At 38.5% G+C, this 24,346-nt stretch overlaps 1 protein-coding gene across 1 annotated transcript; it reads right to left on the bottom strand.

Moving 5' to 3' along the window:
- Positions 1-1,977: 1,977 nt before the first annotated feature.
- On the bottom strand, positions 1,978-22,259 carry MFAP3L (microfibrillar-associated protein 3-like). The gene is made up of 2 exons (XM_006864527.1): positions 21,832-22,259; positions 1,978-3,191 (listed from the first exon to the last, which is right to left on the bottom strand). The coding sequence occupies exons 1-2, from the start codon at positions 22,124-22,126 to the stop codon at positions 2,260-2,262; spliced, it is 1,227 nt and encodes a 408-aa protein (XP_006864589.1). The 5' UTR covers positions 22,127-22,259; the 3' UTR covers positions 1,978-2,259.
- Between the last annotated feature and the right edge of the window lie 2,087 nt (positions 22,260-24,346).

Raw genomic sequence — 24,346 nt, 5'->3', positions numbered from 1 at the left:
AAGAGCTAGAGATAAGACACTCTGTAACCAAATACATGTAATCTTAGTCCAGAGAGTGAAAACAAGAGTCACCATTTCTTAACTGCTCACTACTAATTTTGTTATGTGACCATATAAGGCATGTCTAATACCAACAGTTAATTTCCTGTCAAGAAAGGTCTAATCAAACTCCGTGTCTGTCAGATTGCCAGTCACACCAGCTATCAATAAATAAACCCATTGAGGTCACCTCTAAAAAAAAGCCCAGTCCCCTAAATTAGAGAGACAGGTAAATTTGCTGTAATGTTTGGACAGCAAACTCTTTCAGTTTTGTACCCATTTTTATTCCCAGAAGTGTCTGTCTCATGCAGTAAGGTCCATCATGGGAGATTACAAACTTTCCATAAAACTCTTATTGTTTGAACTAGAAGGGATCTTGTGGCTCATCAAGTAAAGTGTGCAAGTTTTACAGATGACAAAGATTAGAGACGGAATTATCCAAGGTTATTCATGCAGATAATGAATGAGTGAAGACTATGCAACTGGGTCTATTTCCTCAGTATCAAAGTGACCAATGCAACTTCCTATGGCCACAGTCCTTAGTACTATTTTAAGGTTGTTGTTATCTCTTGCTCATAAGTGATAATGAAATGTCACTCATTCTCCCCACCATTAAATCCCCTAAACTGTAGAAATGGTCCTAAATGGTTTTGTGTGTTTCTTTTTTTTTAGGGGGGGTAGGGGGAAAGAGGAAAAACCCACAACTTGTTTAAAATGCTACTTTTTTTTTGTTTTAAATGGATGTTTTCTATTTTAATAAGCAGGAAAATTCTTTGTGAATTCAGAGATAAATGTCTTCAAATTAACTATGAAAAAGAGCAAGGATGACATATAACTTAGTTCTGTGAGAGCAAGATGATTTAAATGGTGCTCACCATTCATCTAGTCTACCCTCTTTTAGCAATGAGGAAATTGAGACCCAGCTTTACCCCAGGCCTAAGTCGTTGAATGAGCAAGTTGTTTTGGCTTCTTTCTATCATGCTGCCTTGCAATATAACTGCTTTCTTATGGGACTAAGTAAGTCAATAACTTTGGCATGAAATCTGATGGCACAGTTCCCTATGCCTTCACTGTATTAATACTCTAACCCTTTACTCTCCTTTTCAAGGACTAACAAGTTAGCTTCACAGCTCTCAGAACAGTACCTGGCTATACAGCTTTACAGATAGATCCTTATATCTGCGGCTTCAAACCGAAGGTTTGAGTCACTCAATGGCAAGTCCTTCTGGGAAGCCAAAATTTTACAACTTACGGGAACTCATCAAATGCCTCTATCTTTGGAAGTAATAATTTTCCATGTAAAGAATCAGTTTTTGTTTGGAGGATGATGTTATTTAAATGTAAACAACACTTTTAATGGATAAAATGGGTATATGTAACCTTTTCTAATAAGCCTCCACACCTCAGCTGAGCTCAGCAAAAGTTCCCCAAATTGGACGAGTAAACACATTTTTATTTGGCTATTAAAGTGCTATTTCCTGGGCAAAACATTTTTTTTTCTCAGTTTCACAACAGCAGCTTCATTAGACACAAACAAAAAAAAGCAATGTATGAAAATAGGCCTGGGAAACAAACAAACAAAAAATTATAATGAATTTAGTCACTGTTTTGGAACATTACAAATGACTTGTAGTTATCAACCCTGGTAATGGTGACTGATACCAAAGCCTCTGAGGTAAATGTTCTGGGGAAAAACACGAACAAAAATGACAAAGATGACTAAACCAGAAAGAACAATTAATATTAATACATTAACAAGTACTCCAATTTGAAGGAACTTTGAAAGTAATTAAAACTGAGAAGAAAGTGCAACAAATCCATGAACGTGCATTTGTTATTACAGGAGACTTGGTTTTTAAAGGAAAAGCAATGCAGTGTGTGTGCACTGGACAGGGCTCTTGAACTCAAAATATCTTAGTAGTAATGTACTCTTTACAAAAGGGATTTGGCAGAGAATTACCTTGAAGACTTGTGTCACATGGACAGACACCTTCTGTGGGCATTATCAACCTTGTACCCGGATGTTTCTCCTATGCTTCACTATTGGGAAAATGCCAATCACATAAGCTGCACATAAACGTTTCCCCTTTTAAAATGGCATCACTCCTACCTAAGGGATGAGAGTCTCCTGGTAAGGCTTAGTGGCAAGTGCGTACTACATCTGTTATTACAAGGAGAAGCCCCTGATTTTCTTATATGCATAGCTTTACAGAGTTGAGATTAAACATGGCTTTCATAAATAATACAGGTGTTTTTGTCATGTACCACTGCTGGCTCTATAGTTTCCAGGTGAGCTGGTGGCAGTACTCTATCAGCTACCTCAACAGGTGTCGGTTCTTCAGACGTTAGCTCTGTGGATGTTATATCTGTGGAAGGTTCTGCAGTTTCTGGTGAACGTTCAGCTGATGGTTCAGTCTCCTCTTCATCTTTGACTTCAAATTGCACACCTTCTTGGTCTTCCATGTGATCTTTTTTGGACTGTGAGTGGACAGACACCTTTATGGCAATCTGCTGAGGCTGTTCGTGTAAGGATGAGGTGTCAGAGTCAGCAGTGGGAGATTCACTTTGCTTTAAAGAGTTTGGGATTGTGTAAACCTCATCCCTGTCAGTGGCCTCCTGGCCTTCTGGAGTATGCCTCACAAAATTCTGCCCCTGCTCCTCTAGCCCAACCACCTCCATGATTTCCTCCATAATCGTCCTACAGTTCATAATGAGCGGGGGCAGAGGCACACTCCTGGCCAGCTCTTCAATATAGCGGGCAAATTCCATGGTTTTAAACTGGGTGACTTTGGCAAGTTCTAAAGTTTTGGCTGATGTGATGATGGGGATCCGCTTGGCAATTTCGAACGCCTTTTGCAGCTTCTCTGCACCTTCTGTCCTAAAGAAATCATTAATGGCTTTCTCAGTCTTTTTCAGGTGGCTGCTCATCATGCACAGACGGGTGATGTTGAGGATCATGACGATGGTGAAGGCCACAAGGCAGACGACCATGTAGTAGACACCCATGTCTCCAGAGGTAAAGATGACTCTCAAGGTCACTGTGTTGTTCACAGTACCGTACATGTTAGAAGCAACACACGTGTATTTACCTCGGTCTGAAAAAGACACCTTGGTGATGTTCAGTAGGCCGTTGTCGTGCATCTGCCATTTTCCTGTTAGAGGGAGAGGAGACAATTCAACCAAGGATATACAATTCCCATTGTAATCACCAAAAACTGTTAGATATAGCCAATGCCATCTATGACTACCACAATACTGACAATAACAATGAACACTGACTGTATGTGCTTACTGTGTAAGTGCTTTACAGGTACTAATTAATTAACCATCACCACAACTCCGTGGGTAGGTATTACTATTAACTCCATTTTACAGGGTGAGGAAACTGAGGCATAATTAGGTTAAACAATCTTCCCAAGGTCACCAGTTTGGAGACAGCAGAGCTGGAACATAAACTCAAGCTCAAAAGTCTGTGTGGCAAACCATCAAACTATACTGCACAATGTGCTTCTGGATGGCTTCAAACCGCCAATCTTTCAGTTAGTCGAATGTTCAACCATTTGCAGCACCCAGGGAGTCCTAGTAAAAAAATAAAAAATCTTTGGAACCCAGTGTGCTTTCCTGGTCATCCTTAACTGTAGCATCAAGTTTTCTAACATGCTGGTGAGCATGGCTCTACTAAATATATGCTTACCCGGGTCAAACAAGTTTAAAGTCTCTTGGAATAGAAAGCGTTTTAGAACTAACTTAAAATCTAAAATCAATCATTACATTCTAATTGTTTACCTGGCCTCCTCATATTTGAGATAGAGGTTATCCCTTAATGACCTCAATTAATTAAAACATAACTTACATTATTAATTTTGATATTCTACAATGTATTGTCTCTATTACTTAAAGCTACAAGCAATGTGAAAGTTTAGAAGACGGGCATAAATGAGGATCAATTTATTTTGGCAATGTGAGAAGACTGCAGACCCATCAAGTTGAAAATAAGCTAGACATGGAGAACGTACCATGAAAAATGAGATTCTTCTTGCTCCCTCTCCCTGGAAGGCTAGCTTGGGTTTAGCATTATCCTGGGAATGAGGATCTGAACCTGGTAAAACTATTTAGTTCAGATTCATTCTTAATTTATCTAATTCACAGATTAGAGGGCCTTATGAAAAAGAAACATGGTTCTAGGTTTAGCTTTGAGTCTGGGACCTGAGTCTTCCACCTCCCCAATATGTTCCACAGAGAAGTTAGGCCCAGCTCAGGCCTCTCGGGGATATTACAGAACAAACAGGTAGAAAATACTTCATAAAAGCATTCCAGTTCCCTAAGCCAACAGAGAGAAACCTCTCCTAACAGGGCAATCTGACACATGTGATTCCTTGTATCTAATAATTTAATTGTATTTTACTTGTTTCTGTCCCTTCAGATAATTACTTTTAGTCTAATATTTCCTGAATAACACACTCCTTTTATTGTTTTTATTTTTGTTTTTGGATCTCATGAGCACATAAGTGACTAGGTCTCAATGGGCTGTGTAATGAAGCAACAGAGGGCTTTCTTTACTCTAGCATCCTTTGCTCAAAGGAACATTACTGAGGGAGCTACGCAGAGAAATGAGGTGCCTTCTGGGGGCCCATGATTCCTGCCATTTGCAGGATGTGGTGAATTTGGCAGGATTTCTCTCTGTAGATGCTGTCACACTCCTTTGCTTCTGAAAGAACATCTGTGAGGAGTAGTTTCTAGTGTCCCTGAGTAACCCTTTTCTAACAAGTCAACCAGTGTATTCCTCCTAAGAATACAAAACACTAGTTTAGAAAATTTAGGGAAGTTTCAGCTTCTTGTGAATGTATATATACAGACAAACCTGGTCCATGGCCTGTTCAATTTTCTCTCAGTCAGACGGGCATGGTACCCCTCTCTTATTCCCTGGTCATGAGATTATGAGACTTCAGCTGCAGATTTATCTCAGTGTACACAATCTGAGGCCAGGGAAATTACTTTATTCGTTTATTTTCTTAAAATGTGTCTGTTTCATAAAAGTAGACTACAGCAGGCATAGGAAAAAAACAAAAACAAAACTCCAATTGACTTAAAGTTTGTTATATGTAGAAGGTACTGGGTTCCAGAGAATTAAATTAGACTTGTAGTAGTTTTTCATATTTACCTTCCTCTCTTTGTTGGAAAATATAACTGGAAATTGGAGTAGACAAGGGAAGAGTAGGACAGTGAGTTTATTCACATGGGAAATGGTTCTTATTGTATTGTTAAGTATCTTCAAGCCAGTTCTTACTAATAGCGACTGGTGTGGCGCTGTGGGTTAATGTGCCAGACTGCAAAGCCATTTGAACTACAAGATCGGCGGTTCAAGCTCACCAGGTGCTCCTCGGAAACCCTATACAGGGTCACTATGGGTTGGAACTGACTCAACGGCACACAAGAACAACAACATAGGGTTTCTGAGGTACAGATGGTGGGTTTGAACTGCTGATCTTGTGGTTCGCAGTTGAGCGCCACACTGGAATCCATTTATTCACACTCCATCTGCCCCTTTTACGAAAAATTATGTAAAATAGTAGGGGCCTGTGTGAAGCAAATATTAAACTAAGAAGATAAACATCTCATGATAATGTAAACAGCTTATCTCTGTACCTAAATAAGAATTTTAGTAATAACAGGTGCCCTGGTGGCATAGTGGGTTACATGTTGGAGTGCAAACTGCAAGCTCAGCAGTTCAAATCCACCAGCTGCCCCCCCCGCCCCCCGAGGGAGAAAGATGAGGATTTCAGTTATCAAAAGTATTTACAGCCTCAGAAATCCTATACAGAGGGTCGATTGTTTTGTTGTGTGCTGACTTAACAGCACACAACAAAACAATCATTTTAGTCATAATAGTATCCGAAGTGTTATAGAAAATGTTACAATAGATACAAATTACAACAAACGAATCCTTTATGACTATTTAAAATATAACTGAAAGTGAACTTTATAGCTAACTTCAGGCATGCTTTTAGTTGTCTACTGATATATACTTATCTATTTTGGAAACAAGCAGCTCAATTCAGGTAACAATTTAGCTACTTCAGAAGTTTCTTGACACATTGTTAAAAGGGCTACATAGCTTGGAGTCAAACATAACCTGATTAGGTGACATGCATGACTCACTTAGGGACACTTGTGAGACAGACAACAAAGTAATTATTACTTAGGAGCACATGCTTCTCCTAAGCCCTGTACAGTGTCTCTTTATACAAACACCTTTTATGTACTTCATCCAACAATTAGTTGCATTGGCTTAGAGTTCAATGCCCAGTCGAGTATCTATGAAGTGATTTTTATTTAGCTATGGTTCGTGTTACTGCTGAGTACATTTCAACTCATGGTGACCCCATGTGTGCAGAGCAGAACTGTTCCACAGGGCTTGTAAGACTGTGCTCTTTTGGAAGTCTTATGCCTTTCTTACAAGGCATGTCTGGGTGGGTTTGAATCATCAACAGTTTGATTAGTAGACCAATGCTTAACCATTTGTGGCACCTATGGTTAAGCATGCCATTATTCATCTTATTCATCTATGTTGTTGTTCTTAAGGGCCATTGAGTTGATCTGACCCATAGTGACCCTGTATAGGGTTTCTGAGAAGGTGGTAACTTGAACTGCTAACCCTGCAAGTCAAAGCGACTTTGGAGTAGAGTGCATTATCTATAAAATGCCACAAATATGAATACTATTCAACAACTAGCTTATGATTCTAATATAGCTGACTTTTTACTTACAAGTTGTAACACCCTAAGTAAATGACTGAGATTACCTCTCTCTCTGCTAGCAATATCCTTTGTCTTCAATCTAGGACAACGACACTGAGTCATCTTTTTAGTTTTCAGTCCCTTACTAGATTCTTCTTGAGACTAACATTGTGATGATTTTATGGATTGAAGTAATATGATACCATGTAGACCCCTCCTGTTAGGTGTGATACGGTAAAATGAATATGTAACACTGATACAACATTTTATTACCTGACCACAAAGCGAGTCTTTGGAAACCAACACACACACACACACACACACACACACACACCTTCCCCAAGCCATAATGTTGTTGAAGCTGAGATCTTGCCCTCAAAAGTAATATTTATTTGCTATCTCTTCTTTATTAAATGCACACTCATTCTTTCCCAGAAACTAAAACTCCAAATATTTCTTCTTTTAGCCTCATCTTGACCATTAATTATTGAAATAACAAAAAAGGTTTTGCATGCTCTACTACCACATGCAGCCCTGAGAACTATGAAGATAGCACAAATGCCATGCTGGGGGTCCTAACATATCAGCTTTCAGCCAGGGCTCAGAAGACTCTCCACAAGCCCCATCCCACCAAGTGCAACTTGAGAATACTCTCTGAGCTACATGCCACAATTCACCACGGTTGATAAATACCTCATTCCTTAACTCATTCTGGAAGGGTCCTGAGTTTACCTGTCAGGAAGTTAAAGGAATAAAAACACATACAATGACAGCCACAGGAAACCTCCAGGGCTGCACAAATGAAGCAGGTATGTGAGGGCTTTTCCTGTGTGTTTTAAAGTATAATTGTGTAGGAATATGAAAGTTACATACTGAATCTTCATTAAGCTGCATCACTTCAGCACAGATAAAAGCCTAAAATGTCAGCAGTGGATGTCAAGTCAGTTCGCCTACATACAATAGTTTTGGTGAAATAAAAGAAGTATTTTTTCTTTTCTTTTGGTAAAATAAAAGAAGTATTTTTGGTGAAATAAAAGAAGGATGCTCTGGTTTAACAGGAACATACTTTCTACAGAAGACAGATCTTGTGTAAAATATTTACCTAACACTCCTCACTCTAGTCTTCACTCAGACTGTAGCTCCCTAGCCTGTTGCCCTCCCCCATGCTCTTCCTCTCACCTCTCCCTTCCCATTCCTGTCCTGTAAATCTGTGCAACTCTCCCACACGTGGACAGGAGCATTATGGAGACAATGCCTTCTTTGTAAAAAGAAAAGCTAACAGATGCTATTTCTTGGTTGCACCTTGGTGTCTATGTTATGCTTCAAGACAAAGTTAATGTTTTTACAAGGCCGTTATTGTTAAGTACCAACAAGTAGATACCAACTCATAGCAACCCTGTATAGGATTTCTGAGGAATGGTTGATGGGTTTGAACCACAGACTTTGTCCTTATGATTAGAAGTTTAGCGCTTAGCCTAATGTTCCCTTAGTCAACAAATATTACTGAATAAGTTGTCTATGTTCCATACCCCATGCTTGACTCTGCAAACACAAAGATGAGTGACACATGACCCTTGATTACAAAATAACTTCCAGTCTGAACAGGAAAACCAGCTCCAACATGTGACAGATGTGACAGGATGGGATGTGGCAATGGGGTTTGCATGGGGATGTATGGGCAGTGGAAGAAGAATAGGATTAGAGAAAAACATTTTAAGGCCAGAGAGGGAAGGCTGGAAGAGAAGGAGTTTATGAGTACAAGAGAACACTAGATGTGCTACCAAAATTAACATGCCACACATACAACCAAGGAGGGTTCGGATGGAGTCAGGGTTTGAGAGGTCTGCAGAGCAGGATTACAGGAGGGCTTCCAAACATTAGAGAGCTTCACACTGGTCCTGTTGGAGAATGGGAATATCTGCTACTTTACAACCTTATTTGACTTTACTTTCATTCTCACAACCTTACGGTATTTCGTTTCTTAGAGGGTCCAGACTATCTCCTGCTTGGAAAGCTTCCTCTTCCCATGTAGTTCCTTTCTGTATACTTGGGGAAGCGCTCCTCCCCACAACATTCCAAATCCCACATGAAACAAATTCTTAGCTAGATTAAGACATTACCCTAGGATCTCACCTCATTCCCTGAGAAAGTCTTCTCTGACCCTTGACTGGATCAGTGGAGAAGAACTGAGAGTCTAAAAGCAGGTAAACATGAGAATTTTTCAAATGAGGACAAAGGTTTCCAGAGTAACATTTCTCCCCAGTGACAGAGTTCCAGAGCTTTCCTTCCCTGCCAACCTTCTTTGGGATAAGCCATAACCCTCAGTCCCATTCCAGGAAAGTGGCTACCTGGTACCACTGTGCTTACTGTAGTTGCAGGGCACATACAGAAGAAACTGCTTAAGACATGTCACAGCATAGTGCGTTATAGCACAGTGTCAGGTAGCCCATTTAGCAACTGGAGAAGTTTGCTACATTTACAGTAAATCTGTAAACATCAATGAGTTTATGGTACAGGGTCTATTGTGGCTTAATGAAAATCCCACTATTGCTCATGTAAACAATCCACTACTGCTCATGTAAACAATGTCTGACCAAATTACTGCTGTACTGTAGAAATGAGTAGCATCAACACATTCTGGAACATAAGAACTATAAGTAAAATGAACGGAAAACCTACAAAGATACTATAATTACAGCTTTTCTCCGAACACCCTGACTATTGAGATCCTAAATCTTTCCAGCTTTCTCTGGGGATTACAGAGCATTATATATTAACAATATACTCAAATACTATGCTCTTAGAATTTCCCCAATTTATATACAGGAAGAAAAGGATTTCCTTTTCCTTAGAAATATCTTCCTGTGTGTGTTGGTAAACAAACTGATGGTTTGTCTATATCCCCAAAGATCGTTATAAAAATGATTAAAACTCTATTCACAACCCTGTTTTAACAAGTTAGGCTCTTAATTTCAACTGTCCATGTGAAATTTTGTAGAGTGACGTCTCCTCTACAAAACAAGTATTTTATTTTCTTGAAATCAACTTAAATAACATTTTTCAGGTGGTAAGAATTTCAGTAAATGCTTATACACACATAAATGAAATAAAACAGTCACTTGAATGAGTATTACACTAAATCATTACACTCATCAAATAAGAAAAAAAATGTGTGTGTGTGTGTCTATAAATGTGGTGAATATTTTCCAATATGTGAAATACGTTGTGGTTATTGTTAAGTGCTGTTGAGTAGGTTCCTACTCCTAGTGACCCCGTATGGGGTTTCCTAGGAGTGCCTGGTGGATTTGAACCTCGCTGTTAGCAGTCTAGTGCTTATCTTACAGTGCCACAGCCTTTATACTACACATAATTAAAAACATATTTAGCAATGCATGGCTGCACCTGTTACAGGCTTACGCTGGAGATGACAACTCTCCGAAGCCACTCAATGAGTCAGACTATAAACACGCCATACTGGAAGGGGAAGGGTTGTAGTGTCACATTCCAACTCCTTCCTGCTCCACTCATCTAACCCTTGTAGGAGACATCTGCCCAGAGTACTCAGGCCACTCTTCACAAGCTATTTCCTACATCTGTGGAGCAAAGGCAAGCCAGGGATAATACAGGCTACACTCAGCTTTCAAATCAGGAAGGGGATGGAGGAAGGACTTTGCTATTCCCATTCTGAAGTTATGCTCCACTTGAAGGTATAAATAGTACCTGGGGAAAAAAAACACCCCTCTACTGTTCTTTAAATTTCCGAGCAAACAGTAAACAACTTTTAGCTAGTTTCACCTAGTAATCTTAAAAAAAAAAAAGCCAAGTATCGAATTCTATGCTAGCTTGTTGTTAAATGCTGTTGAGTTGGTCCTGACTCATAGCAACTCTGTATAGGGTTTTCAAGGAGTGGCTGGTGAGTTTGAACCACAGACCTTTGTGAGTTCAAACCGACCTGTGGTCCAGTGCTTATCAGTAGATTTCCTGAACATATAGCTACAGGTAGTCTGTGAAAACAGGAATTCTCTACACAAATAACTTCCACTTTGGGAATTTCAACTCTTGTCTTCATCTGAGATGGATCTCAAAAAGGTCTTTCCACTGCTAAGAATGAAGCTACCACACTCCAAATATGGAGCATAACTCATTAATGAACTACAATGTTCATTGCTTACATTGACCCATAATATGGCTCAACTAAAAAAATAAACCTAAATATTTTCTGGGATGATACATTATAACTTCAAATAACGACTCAAAAAATCTACTTTGGGATGATTCTTTGGCTAGTTAAGATGTGCTCCTTTGGGTTACACCAATGTGTCTCAACTCTGGCACTACTGTAATTATGGGCTGCATAGTTCTTTGTTGTCGTGGGCTATCGTGTGTATCCTGTAAACAGGATGTTCAGCAGTATTGCTTTTCTCTAAACACTAGGTAACAGTAGCACACATCACCTCCCTGCAAGTTGAACAACCAAAAATGTCTCCAGACTTTGCCAAAAGTTTCCTGGGAGGAAAATAGACCCCTGGTTAAAAACCACTGGGTAAGACAAATACAAAGTTCATTCTGTGCATATATACTTTGTAATTTCCACATGCATTGCTTTTTTTTTTCAAGGTAGGAGCATAGTGGGCATAGTGGGTATACAAAAGTGATGCACTGAGAAAGGGGAGGTTACTGACTGAAGAGACAATTCTAAACTTGCTATCATAATAATTACAGCAGTATTATGAAATTTCAAATAACGTCTGTCTATACAGGGTCACTGTGAGTTGGAACTGACTCCACAGCACTTAACAACAACAATAACAGCAACAATATATCCTTTGGAGTTCTGATGTGGCACTGTAGGATCAACACTGGATTGCCAACCACAAGGTTGGCAGTTCAAATCTACCAGATTCTCCTTGGAAACCCTATAGAGGGTCCTTATGAGTCAGAACTGACTCAGCGGCACTTAACAACAACAACATACATCCTGTATATATCATATAAATAATGTTGTTGTTAATCAACTGGATAGCAATGAGTTTGGTTTTGTGTATAAATACTAAATTTTTAAAAGGTTGAAAAACTGAGATAAAGAAATTATTATTTTCTTCTTTTACAAAACTCAATGCATTATTTATGTATTTTGAATCTATTATTGGGAGAATATAATTCAATATGGGGTTCTGATAAGGCACTGGAGGATAAGCACTGGACTGCTACAAGGTTGGTGGTTCAAAACCACCAGTTGCTTCCTGAAAACCCTCTACGCTGTGAGTTGGAACCTACTTGATGGCATTTAACAACAACTTGGTTCAATATTAACAGTAACAATTATAGCAGATTTGATGTTAAGCATTTTACCTGAAATATACTAACCTCTCAGTGAATGACAACTAGCATTAAGAAACCCTGGTGGTACAGAGGGTTAAACATTAGGCTGCTAATCATAAAGTGGACGTTCAAACCCACCAGCTGCTCAAAGGAAGAAAGATGATCCTTTAAGGATTTACAATCTCCGAAACCCTATGAAGTAGTCGTACTCTGTTATACAGGTCACTTTGAGTTGGAATTGACTCAAGAGCAGTGGACAGGTAGGCTAAGCATTTAGTTGTGGCGCTGTGGGTTAATGTGCCAGACTGCAAAGCTGTTTGAACTACAAGGATGGGGGTTCAAGCTCACCAGCTGCTCCTTGGAAACTCTATATAGGGTCACTATGGGTCGGGATCGACTCGACGGCACTTCACAACAACAAGAACTCTATTCATTGCTCAACACTACCTTAGTAGTAGGAAAAGATTATTCCCATTTTACAGGTGAGAAAACTGTGCCTCAGAAAAGTTAAGGAGCTTGCTCAAAGAAGAATATGTTGTTGTTGTTGTTGTTAATGTGCTGTTGAGTCATTTCCTACTCATAGTGACCCTGTATAGGGTTTCCAAGGAGCTGCTTGTGGGTTTGAGCCACTAGCCTTGTGAGTAGCAGTCCAATGCTTAGCCCACAGTGCCACACAAGGACTTCAGATAGAGTATAGTGAAATTCTTTTGAATTTCCAAGAATATATTTAAAATTTACAGAAAATATGTTTAATGCCTTTTGATGACTTGATTTTTTAATCCCAAATATATTTTCATAGCTTCATGCATTACTTCACACTGATCTTAGAGCCAGAGGGTAATCTACATTTAATGGTGTGGCATAGGGATGATACACTACTGTTTTAAAAGTTAGATGGTATAGCTTGTTGTTGTCCCTTACAGAAATAGCTAAAAGACCCTTCACAGTCTATTAAAATAATTCAGAAACTTACAGAAAACTATCAAGCAGTATAAAACTAAATGCAAACTTTAAAATAATGAATTCTAAAAGTCTACACTAGCAATTGTAACCATTGTGAATGTTTTTGTGTAATTCACTCAGTTTTCTGTGTTTGGTGACAGAGACATGGAAAACTAGAATCCACAGAACAATTCAAAACCTAGTTTTCCAAATTTCAAACTTAATCGTCAACAAGGCCCTTTACAAGGGCCCATATACGTTGATTTTCTTGAAATGCTTGTTACTTAATATCTGATAAAGGTGCTAATGTGCATTTAAATGCTTTGAAGTCAGAGTAATAGGCTACAGCAAACACATACTGAGTAATTAGTACCTGAAATAACTGGGACTTCTTATAATACTTTCTGACAACTACAGACATTTCTACTCACCTCTAATAAACAGAAAACAGTCAATTTCATGGCCATATGTGGCAAACTGATGCTATTTCAATTCTGACTTATTTCTGTAATACAGTTGGTGGAATACCCCAAACATATCCTTTGGTAAACTACCAAAAAAAAAAAAAGAGTCATCTTCCAGAAATAGATTGCATATTAGCCTCTCTTGGCTCTGTGGAACTGAAGTGATAAGCACCAGGGAAGTAAAGCAAACCAGCAGCTGCTGCTTCTGCCAATGACAGGAAATAGCCCCATTACTTCTAGGGCCAACAGGGCTGGCACAAATAAAAGCTATCTCACTTTTTTCAGTTTGAACAAAAAATGAAACTGTTACTTCCCAAGGTAATCAACAAAGTGAATGATAGTTTGCTCCCAAAGCAACTCACCAGAAGACTTTTAGTACATTTTTGGGTTTGTTGACTGACGATGTATATACACATTATAAATCCTAACACTGTCTAACACTGATGTTTACTATGCTGTTCCATCTACAAATTCTTCCCTCATTCACTCAGTCTACGTTAAATGTTCCTCTCAACATTTTACCTGCTGATTATCAAATGCCTTTGCCATTAGATCCTAAACCTTTAATATGCGCTGGAAACCACCAAAGTATCTGTCTCAACAGGTTGTCAATAAATATTTTCAGAAAAAATAAATGTATGAAAAGGGCAATATGTTGTTTAACACAGTCAATGAATATTTAAAGTACACTGTACTTGGCACTGGAAAGAAAACAGTGAACAAGAAAAGTCTAGTGAGGAGGCCAGCATTAGATAATTTGTGGTTACACAGATATTTGGTGTCCTGGTATGGTGCTCTTGGATAAGCACTAGACTACTCACCATAAGGTTGGTGGATCAAACCTACTTGTTGATTCTTAGAAACCCTGATGTCGCTGTTAAGTATTGTTGAGTGGGTTCCAACTCAGAGCAACCCTGTATAGGATTTCCAAGGAGCAGCTGGTGGATTTGAACAGAGTCATTATGAGTCAGGACCTACTAGATGGCACTTAATAACAAAATCTGCACAGTTTTTATACTTCTGTACTAAGTAGTCAATGAGAGTAGGAACCAGAGGGAACCATTGTAGTTTGGAGAGGATATGGTCACAGAAGTCTTCTCCTAGTAACGGGAGGCAACGGCAAGACTTGAATATAAGTAGATGCAACACTCATCATTGCTTGTCTTATGAGGCCCCTCTAGGTAGTTTCAAACCTCCAACCTTCAGCTAGTAGTCAAGTGCTTAACTATTTGCAATACCCATGGAAGCAAATGGAGTCCTGGTGTGGTGCTGCAGAAAAAACAACAGACTGCTAATCACAAGGTGGTCAGTGGTTCAAACTTACCAGCTGCTCCTTGGAAACCCTATACATGGTTGCTATGAGACGGAACCAACTCTCCAGCATTCAACAACAACATGGACTTAAATATCAGCCTGACTACACTCTGGCTGTGCAGTATCTTTTCATTCCTCCAGGTTTTTCTTGTGTCTATATGAGGGTTAACAAGACTTAACCATCATTCTTACTGTAAGAATTAGGTAAAATACAAGTAGTTTCGCAGAGGAACTTAGAAAATGATTGTGACTGTAATTGAAAATTATATTAATGTTTTTAGTTAGATCTTAAATGTAGATCCAGCCTCTCTTGTAAGAGATATTAATATAGTATTTTTTCATCTTATATTCAGTCGCCTCCTTGCTCAGTTACAAATTAAGTACAGTTACATTAAAACTTAGAGCCTATTTTCCTGAAAATTAAAATTTATTTCCATAGTTATAATATTTCCCTGATAGAAATGAAGTCAGCTAGACTATGGATTCTCCAAAAGGCCATTCTGGCACTAAAAATCTCTTCTTTGCTATTTTCCATGATTTGCTTGGCTTTTAGGTACCATATTTTGTATATTTTCCTATTTTAATTATCCTCTGGAATTACTATTATTATGCTGAGCTAGAACATCAAGTACCAATATCATGAGTTCTTTTTAAAATCTAAAGTACATCTTTCTTCTGAGGTTTAAAATTATCTAATTGATTCATCAGCAAGGCTGCTGGCTACAAATGCAATAAAGTGCTGAAGTCTGTGGGAACAGTTCTCTGTGGCAGAGGCTTTTGACCAGCTACTATGTAACTTTGCCACCTTGTACACTCATGAAGAATGCAAAATTCAAATTTGTGCTTGCAGAAATAGTTAAAATGCCTTTTTCAATTAAGATAGCAAATAGCCCCAATGTAAACCTTAAATCCATAAAGATCATGGAAGCAAACATAGGGGCAATCTTAGGAGTTCTACTTTACGGCATACATATACTATCAAACATAACTAAATATTCACAAACAGTAGAAGATCAATGAGATGACTTGGATCTCCTAAAAATTAAACACGTATGCACATCAAAAGACTTTTTCAAAAGAGTAAAAAGTCTTCAACCTTGGAAAATATGTTTGGCAATAGACATTTCTGACAAAGGAGGAATCTCTAGAATTTACAGAAAACGTCAACACCTCAACAACAAAAAGACAAACTATCCAATTAAAAAACAGGCAAAAGGACATGAACAGATAGTTCACCAAAGAAAACATTCAGGTGGCCAACAAACACATGACAAAGAGACTCTTGCTATCATTAGACTTTACAGAGATGCATTCAAAACAACGATAAAATATCATTTCATCCTAGCAATTATAGCAAAGATTAAAACAACAACAACAACCCACAAAACAACAACAAATGCTGAGGAGTGTGTAGCATTTGAATCTCTCATGCACTGCTGGTGGGATTGTAAAAATGGTCCAACTGTGGAAAATGGTATGATCCTTCCTTAAAGAGTTAGAAATAGAGATACTCATATGACTCAGCAATCCCACTATTAGGTATATGGGGATGTTTCAAAAAGTTCATGGAAAAATTCCATTATGTTTTAAATTCCATTTTCCCACAAACTTTTGAAGGCTTTTTGTAGATCCCAGAGTAGTAAGAACTGTGACATGAATAGATACATGCATGCCCACGTTCGTCACTGCATTAATATTCATAATAGAAAAAAGATGGAAATAATCTAAGTGCCCATCAATGGCTAAACAGATAAATTATGATACACATACATGATGGAATATGACACAATGATAAAGAATAATGATGAATCCACCAAATATCTCACAACATGATGACCCTGCCATCTAGTTGATTCTGACTCACTGAGATCATGTATAGGGTTTCTGAGGAGCAGCTGGTGGGTTTGAACTGCTGACCTTGTGGTTTGCAGTCCACTGCTTATCCTACAGTCCAACACCAGGAGGACATTATGCTGCATGAAATAAGTAAATCACAAAAAGGCAAATATTGTATGGTAGTGGTGGTGATGTGCCATGGAGTCAGTCCAACTCATAGCGACGCTGTATAGGGTTTCCGTGGCTGCAAATCATTATAGGAGTAGAAAGTCTCAACTTTCTCCTACAGAACAGTTGGTAGTTTCAGATTGCCGACTGTGAGATTAGCAGCCCAACTTGTAACCACTACTTATATGAGCTCCTTATAAGTCAAGAAAAGTTTTACCCATGGAAAGAAACAGTCACTAGGAATGGGGGATGGGGGAGAGAGGGAAAAAACAGGTTAATGATAGACATGTGTTTACTTGTGTTAAGAGAAAGGCCAAGCACACAAGGGAGAGGTCAGCAAAAAAATTATCAAGGCAAAGGAAAAAAGAAAAAAGAAACATTCTTTGATGGTTACCAGGGAGAGAAGGCAGAGGGAGGGAACGTCACTAACTAGACAGCAGACAAGTATTAACTTTGGTGAAGGGAAAGGGAATATAAAATAAGGGGAAGAGATTAGCACAACATGACCAAGGTAAAGGAAGACACTGGAGGCATGCCGAGCAAAAGGCAACAATGGTAAATACTATTACACACATGACCTTACAATAACAGTAATAATGAACAATCATTCATGAGTGGATACAGAGATACATAAGCTTATTAAGTTTTAGTGGGATGGTGTATGGGAGTACACCCACAAGCATATATAGGCTTAGCAAAGGATATTTCTATGCATGTATTTGTAAGTGCTACAAATATCACCAGGAATATAACAGAATATGGGAATGTGGTGGCTCTAAAGGATAAGCACTGGACTGTGAACCACAAGGTCAGTGGTTCCAGTCCACAATCATTCCACAGGAGAAAGACACTCCTCCCACAATAATTTACAGTCTTGTAAACACTTAAAAAAAAAAATTATTTAAGTAAGGATATCTTTTAAGCATTTTTAATAATGGGCGTATGCAACATTTGTCCTTTTGTGACTAACTAATTTCATTCAACATAATGTCCTCAAGGTTCATCCATATTATGTGGTGATTTGCAGCTTCATTGTTATTCTTCAAGGTAGCATAATATTCCATTGTGTGTATGTACCACAGTGTATTTATCCATTCTACCATTGATGGGCACTTAGGCTGCCTCCATCTTTTTGCTATTGTGAATAGTGCTGTGATAAACAATGGTGTGGATATATCTACTAATGTTCTGGATCATATTTCTTGTGGATATATATGAAGTAGAGGAACTGCTGGATCATAAGGTGTTTCTATTTTCATCTTTCTGAGGAAGCACCATACCATTTTCCAGAGTGGTTGAAACATTTTACATTCTCACCTGCAATGTAGGAGGGTCCCAGTCTCTCTATATCCTCCCCAGCATTTATTGTCTTCTTTGCTGTTATTTTTGGTGTGAGATGATATCTCATTGTTGTTTTGATTTGTGTCTCTCTAATGGCTAATGATCATGAACATTTCTTCATATATTTGTTGGCTAATTGTATGTCTTCCTTGTTGAAGTGTCTGTTCATATCCTGTGCCCATTTTTCAATTGGGCTATTTGTCTTCTTTTTGTATAGGCATTGTAGTAGCCTATAGATTTTAGATTTCTAAAATATAGTAGTAGCCCCTTGTAAGATTTCTTCTGATTCTGTGGGTTCCCTTTTTACTCTTTTGGTGAAATCTTTTGATTCACATAAGTTTCTAAATTTTAGTATGTCCCAATCATCTATTGTGTCTTTGTTTGTGCAATTCTCACAATGTTTGATAGTCTATGTGTACTCTGTATTACAGCCCTTAAATTTGTCCCTACTTTTTCATTGATTACCTTTATAATTCTAGGATTCATATTTAAGTTTCTAATCCATGTTGTGTTGCTTTTTATAAATGGTATAAGATAAAGGTCTTGTTTCAATCTTGTGCATATCAATTTCCAGTTCTGCCAGCACCTTCAGTTGAAGAGACTATCTCCTTCTCATTCAATGTACTTTGGCCCTTTGTCAAAGATTAGCAGCTGTATGTGGATGGGTTAACTTGGAAACACTTTACCAGGTTACTATGAGTTGGACCTCATTTGAAAGCACTTAATAACAATAGCATATAATAGAATATATAGGAAACAAAGTTATACAAACTTCTTAGCCATAACAAGCACTTTGAGAGACTAAGTCACTGGGCTAGAGGGCTTAAGACCATAGTCTCAGGAGACATCTAGATTAATTGGCAAAACATAGTCCATAAAGGCATTGTTTCACATATTTTGGTAAGTAGTGAGGGGGTCTTAAAAACTTTCAAATGACCATCTAAGATACAATTATTAGTCTCTTCCTATCCAGAGCAAAGAACAGTGAAGAAAATCAAAGACTCAAAGAAATTATTAGTTCAAAGGATTAATGGATCACACAGACTACAGACTCCAATAGTCTGAGACCAGAGGAACTATTTGATGCCCAGCTATGACTATAGACCACTTTAATCAAGATCACAATAGAAGGTTCTAGACGGAGTGGGACCTTATAAAAATACAGAACAACATAGAGACTAGTGGACCCACTTAGACTATGGATCTTAGACACCCTTTAAACCTGGAACTGGACCTCCTACCATAGATTATCTTTTAGCCAAACAAAAGACAGACTATAAAATGAAAACAATAACACTTAATGAATGTGCTCCTCAGAACAATCAACTATGAGAGCAAAAGGGCAACATCTGATTACAAACAAAGTTCGGAAGCAGGAATAGAGCTATTACATCCAGGAGACTGCAAGTAATGTCATGAAACAAAGCGTGTAGACATTGTTGAATGTAAAACTAATTGCTCTGTAAGCCTTCACCCAAACTGCAATAAAATGTTAAATAAATTTAAAAGACAGGGGATAGGGACTTTGGGACAGTATTCAAAATGCCCTGACTGGAACACAGGCCCCAGCACTATGCTGTCCCTATGGCTTTCTTACTCACTAGGACTCAAGGGTCCAGTATCCAGCCCTGACTTTTTAATACCCAGGGATAACCTTTTCTTCAGGGTCCATGAGGAGTCCATGTTCCCCTCAATTCAGTCATCCTAGCAGCGGCCCATCATTGCTGGAAGCCTGAAGAAGGGCAGTGGCCTGTGTGTATGTATATATGTTGCCATGGGTACTGCTTACTCTTCACAAGTGTGATATCATTTCCTTTCGACTTAGCATTGGAGAAGAAGGAGCTGTAGGAATGGAAACTAGTTGTGGACTACAGGTTGTTGTTGTTGTTAGGGGACACTGAGTCAGTTTCGACTCATAGCAACTCTATGCAGAACAGAAGGAAACACTGCCCAGCTCTGCACAATGGTTGTTATGCTTGAACCTAGTGTTGCTGCTACTCTGTCAACCCATCTTCTTGGGGATCTTCACTTTTTTTTTTTTCTGACCCTCCATTTTACCAGGCATGATGTCCTTCTCCAGGGACTAATCCCTCCTGACAAAAAGATAAAAAGTCATTGTTCTGTCACTGAACAGCAGGACCTTGAGCAAATTTTAGTAAAAGAGGGATTTGGATTACATTGTCTCTAAGGTTCATTCTAATCTAAAAACTCTACAGTCCAATACGTTGTACTTGGTGGGAAAAGAGCTCCCCTCTGCTGGGCTGACATATATACAAACATACATATTGTTGTTGTTGTTCAGTGCCATCGAGTGAGTTCTAACCCATAGTGACCCTGTATAGGGTTTCCAAGGAGCAACTAGTGAGCTTGAACTGCCGACCTTGCAGTTCAAATGGCTTTGCAGTCTGTCGCATTAACCCACAGTGCCATGCCAGGACATACAGATAGTCCATAATATATATAATTTTGACTAAAGGGAAGAAGTAGCCTGATTACGCTGTACAACCAGCCGTGATAGCACTGCAGTGAAACCCACATAACAGGGAGTTAGGGTTCTAGTAGCCTTGGCCAAAAGGAGCACAACTATGAACCAGAGTGTGTAATTGCAAAAAAAAACCCAAAAACTCCATTCACTTAGCTTCTGAGGAGACAAGAGGCATTAGCCTCTATTCCTTTCCGAGCAATTAAGATGAAATGAGGAAAGAAAAATATAGGCTTTCCCAGAGCAGAAATTCCTCTGGGGATCATTTATTGGCTAAAGGTTTGAGGAAAGAAGAAAACAATATGAACAAAAAGGCAGTAGAAATTAATAACCTGCTACTTCAGCAAAATGGTCTTTTTACTCTTCCATCTCTAATTCCATACATTAAATGCTTAGGAAAGTACATTCACTTCTTCAGGATAATCAGATCAGGCCTGGATTCCCAGACAATCACTTCTCACATCTAAAACAAGAGATGTGTTCGGTGGTAGGATATTGATTCCCAATGACCCAAGCCTCTCACCAGCTGAAGTCTTTTCTGAAGTAAGTTAGGTGCTTGGAAGGATGATTCACACTTTTTGGCCAGGAGGTTGGCCACTGGCTAAAGCCAATAACTTTCTCATTAAAAAACAAGCATTCTCCTATTGCTACATGTTATTTCTTGGCCCTGCCTTCTGGCCACATTTGCAGCAGCCTGGGAACTTCAGCCACGTTTACAGGAGCACATAACCATCCTGAGCTGGTAACTGAGACCATCCACAGAAACTTTTTACAAAAAGTGTGGCCTTTAAATCCATAGTCGGTGGATTAAACACAGATTTAACTATAAACAACAGTTATACTATTTATTCAAGCTAACAAAATCCCTTTATAACTCAGACATATACTCAGAGAAATTCATTTTACAGTTGTCGGTATAATGTTGGGTATATATATTACAAAATTCTAAGAGACCTTTTAAAGGACTTTGATGTTTCATCTTTGTCTTCTGAGTCCAATGAGTGAAAAAAGTGATCAATTAATTATTGCTCTCAGTCCTTAAGGATATACATTTCTCTTTCAAAAGAGAAGAGAGATCTTTAAAACTGTTATGTGTAAGAACAACTAGCATTAAGGGTGCTTGACAATGCTGGCTCCAAAAACCTTACTTACACATTATGACATCTAACACAATTTTAAAGCTTACCTCCTCCTTTCTCCTTCTCATCCTCTTCTTCCAACAGCTTGCCAATGGAATTGTACCACTTGAATTGTGGGTCAGGGATGCCATAAACATTACAATTAATCAAGGCACTGTTCCCTTCCTTTACTATGATATGGTCCATGGTGGCAAGGATTACAGGCACAGATCCCAAGACCGTGTCAGTGCCATTTAAAGGGCTGTTAGTCACATTCTTAGCACTCACTAAAGTGAATACTAAGATTAAAAAGGGCACGGAAGGTAAAAAGCACACAGTCAGATGGCTCTTCAATTGATCCATCTTCTTTGCTTTCTATGTAAGGCAATAGAGAGATGGTTTGCCAACGGAATTTTCTATTAGACAGCAGACTGTTCAGAGCAGGCCATGGGACAAACCTGTCCTAGATCCATACAGTTGGTACTTGATTAAGAACCTGTTAAAAAACAAAACAAAACAAAACACACACACAAGTATTAGCATTCATATTTTAAAAATTATTTAAAATAATAAATTGATTTATAAATACCAGCAATCTAGCCAGATTACAAACCTAATTTTAAAACAAAGAACAAATTCAGAAGCTCCAAATGTTAAAAATGTTTCTTACAGAAATCATTACAAAATTTTCTTATTTTTATAATTAAAATGTAGTTCTTCATAGAAACACATATAATTCTTTCTTATGTTAAATTTATTTCCCATTACTTGGCAGAGTCCAAAAAGCAATTCAGGCTCCCTTTACTTAGCAGTTACAAGGTCTTTCCCCCCACTCACCACCTTTCTTCATCCATTTGACCTGATTGTTCACTTGGACAGTTCCTTAACCTCTTCTCTTCCAGTAAACATTGACTTACAGTCTGTTTCAGTGGTCACATGTTGGGATCTACTAGAATTTGGAAGAGCTCCACCAGAATCAATCTAGCATTCTCCTTGCTCCCCATTTAGGCTTTCTGGGTATTTCTTCCCCCATCTCATGCAATCACCCATGCTCCTTTGAGCTTCACCATTCTCTTGCTCTCTCTGCTCCATGCTATTGTTACCTATCAACTCTTGAACATTCATTGAATCTCCTGGTCTCAATGTTCCATCTGCCTCCCTGAGGCTGGGGAACATCAAGGTGTATGGAGTGACACTATGGGTGGCTGTTCAAAGATCTAACCTTCACCTAGTCTTCCATACTCCATTTCATCCACTAATCCTATGGCCACATGCTGGATGTTTCATCTCTCCAAATTCTAAATTCTGAAGGTTCAAGAAGTTCTGAAGTTCTACAATAATACTAGGGAGGTGTGCATTCCTTAGAACCATCAACCATTTGAGACCAAAAGGGCAGTATTCATCCAAGGACAAAGTTCAGAAGGCAGGAAGGGTTAGAAAAGAAGGAGGAATGGAAATGGGAAACACAGGGTAGGCGTGGAATGAGTAATGTTACATTGTAGGAATTGCCATCAATGACATGAAACAAAATTTGTATGAAATGTTGAATGGAAAACTGATATATTCTGTGAACCTTCACCCAATTCACAATAAAAGGTTAAAAATAAAAAATAAGAGAAATTTTGATGTTCTAAATAAAGCATCTTTAATTGCAACCTACCATTCTTCCAGGTCTCTTACATCCCTTATTTGGGCTTCTTTGGGCTTCTAGCCTTCTATTTCTCTCAGTCTCTCTCTTTCTTTCTTTCCAAATCCTACCTGTATCAGTCTATACCCAATCCCCAATAACCTTGGCACTTCTTGCTCTGCCAGTATATAACCTAAGTCATGTTGATCATTTGTCATTCTGGCTTCTACATCTGGTAGTCTGGGATACTACTGAAGAGAATCATACAACCATTTAATTATTGCCAAAATAAATGAATAATCTTCAACTCTTACCTGGCCCACACTAACTTTTGGCAATCTGTGTACCAAGACACTGATAGTTCTCCATCATCTTTCTACAATGCCTCTAGACATCTTCAAGTTTCCAATCAAGAATCGTAGCCCACTGTGCACCTCTTTCTCAAAAACAGACCTTTCTCCTTCAGGTGTGGGGCATGAATTTCCTCTATTTTTCTCACCTTTTGTAAAGCTTAATCTATCTTATCTTAATTTCTCCCCTGGCCTCCTCCAACTTTGTTGCCAAGTTTTCAGTCTTTCCTGAATCTCTGTGACAACTGCCATTACTAACTAACTTATCTTTCTCCATCTTCCAATAGTTTCTATATCTGTTTTTATCCTCCTGTTTACTTTTCTTCTTCTTCTTCTTTTAAGTTTTTATTGTGAATTGAGTGAAAGTTTACAGGGCAGAAGATCAGTTTTATATTCAACAAATCATATACTTTCATTACACTGATTATAATTCCCACCATGTACCATCGGTTAACAGTATTTCTCTCTATTCATTTTAGCTTTTTTTTTTTTTTTTTTTTAAACACTCAAGCATATATAATAATTTACACCACCAAAGGGCACATTCTGCAAGTCTGCCTCCTAACTGCCAGCTCTCAGTCCCTCTCTTCCCATGAATCTAGAGTC

This window comes from Chrysochloris asiatica, unplaced genomic scaffold (assembly GCF_000296735.1).
Source record: "Chrysochloris asiatica unplaced genomic scaffold, ChrAsi1.0 scaffold00066, whole genome shotgun sequence".
NCBI classification, from domain to species: Eukaryota; Metazoa; Chordata; class Mammalia; order Afrosoricida; family Chrysochloridae; genus Chrysochloris; species Chrysochloris asiatica.
This window is presented reverse-complemented; position numbering and strand designations above follow the sequence as displayed.

What these genes read in the sequence shown, in the direction of transcription:
- MFAP3L (XM_006864527.1), bottom strand. Translation starts at nt 22,126, where the DNA reads ATGGATCAATTGAAGAGCCATCTGACTGTGTGCTTTTTACCTTCCGTG. An exon ending in TGAGAAGGAGAAAGGAGGAG is followed by an intron (nt 3,192 to 21,831) that starts GTAAGCTTTAAA and finishes TCCCTCTAACAG; the next exon opens with GAAAATGGCAGATGCACGAC.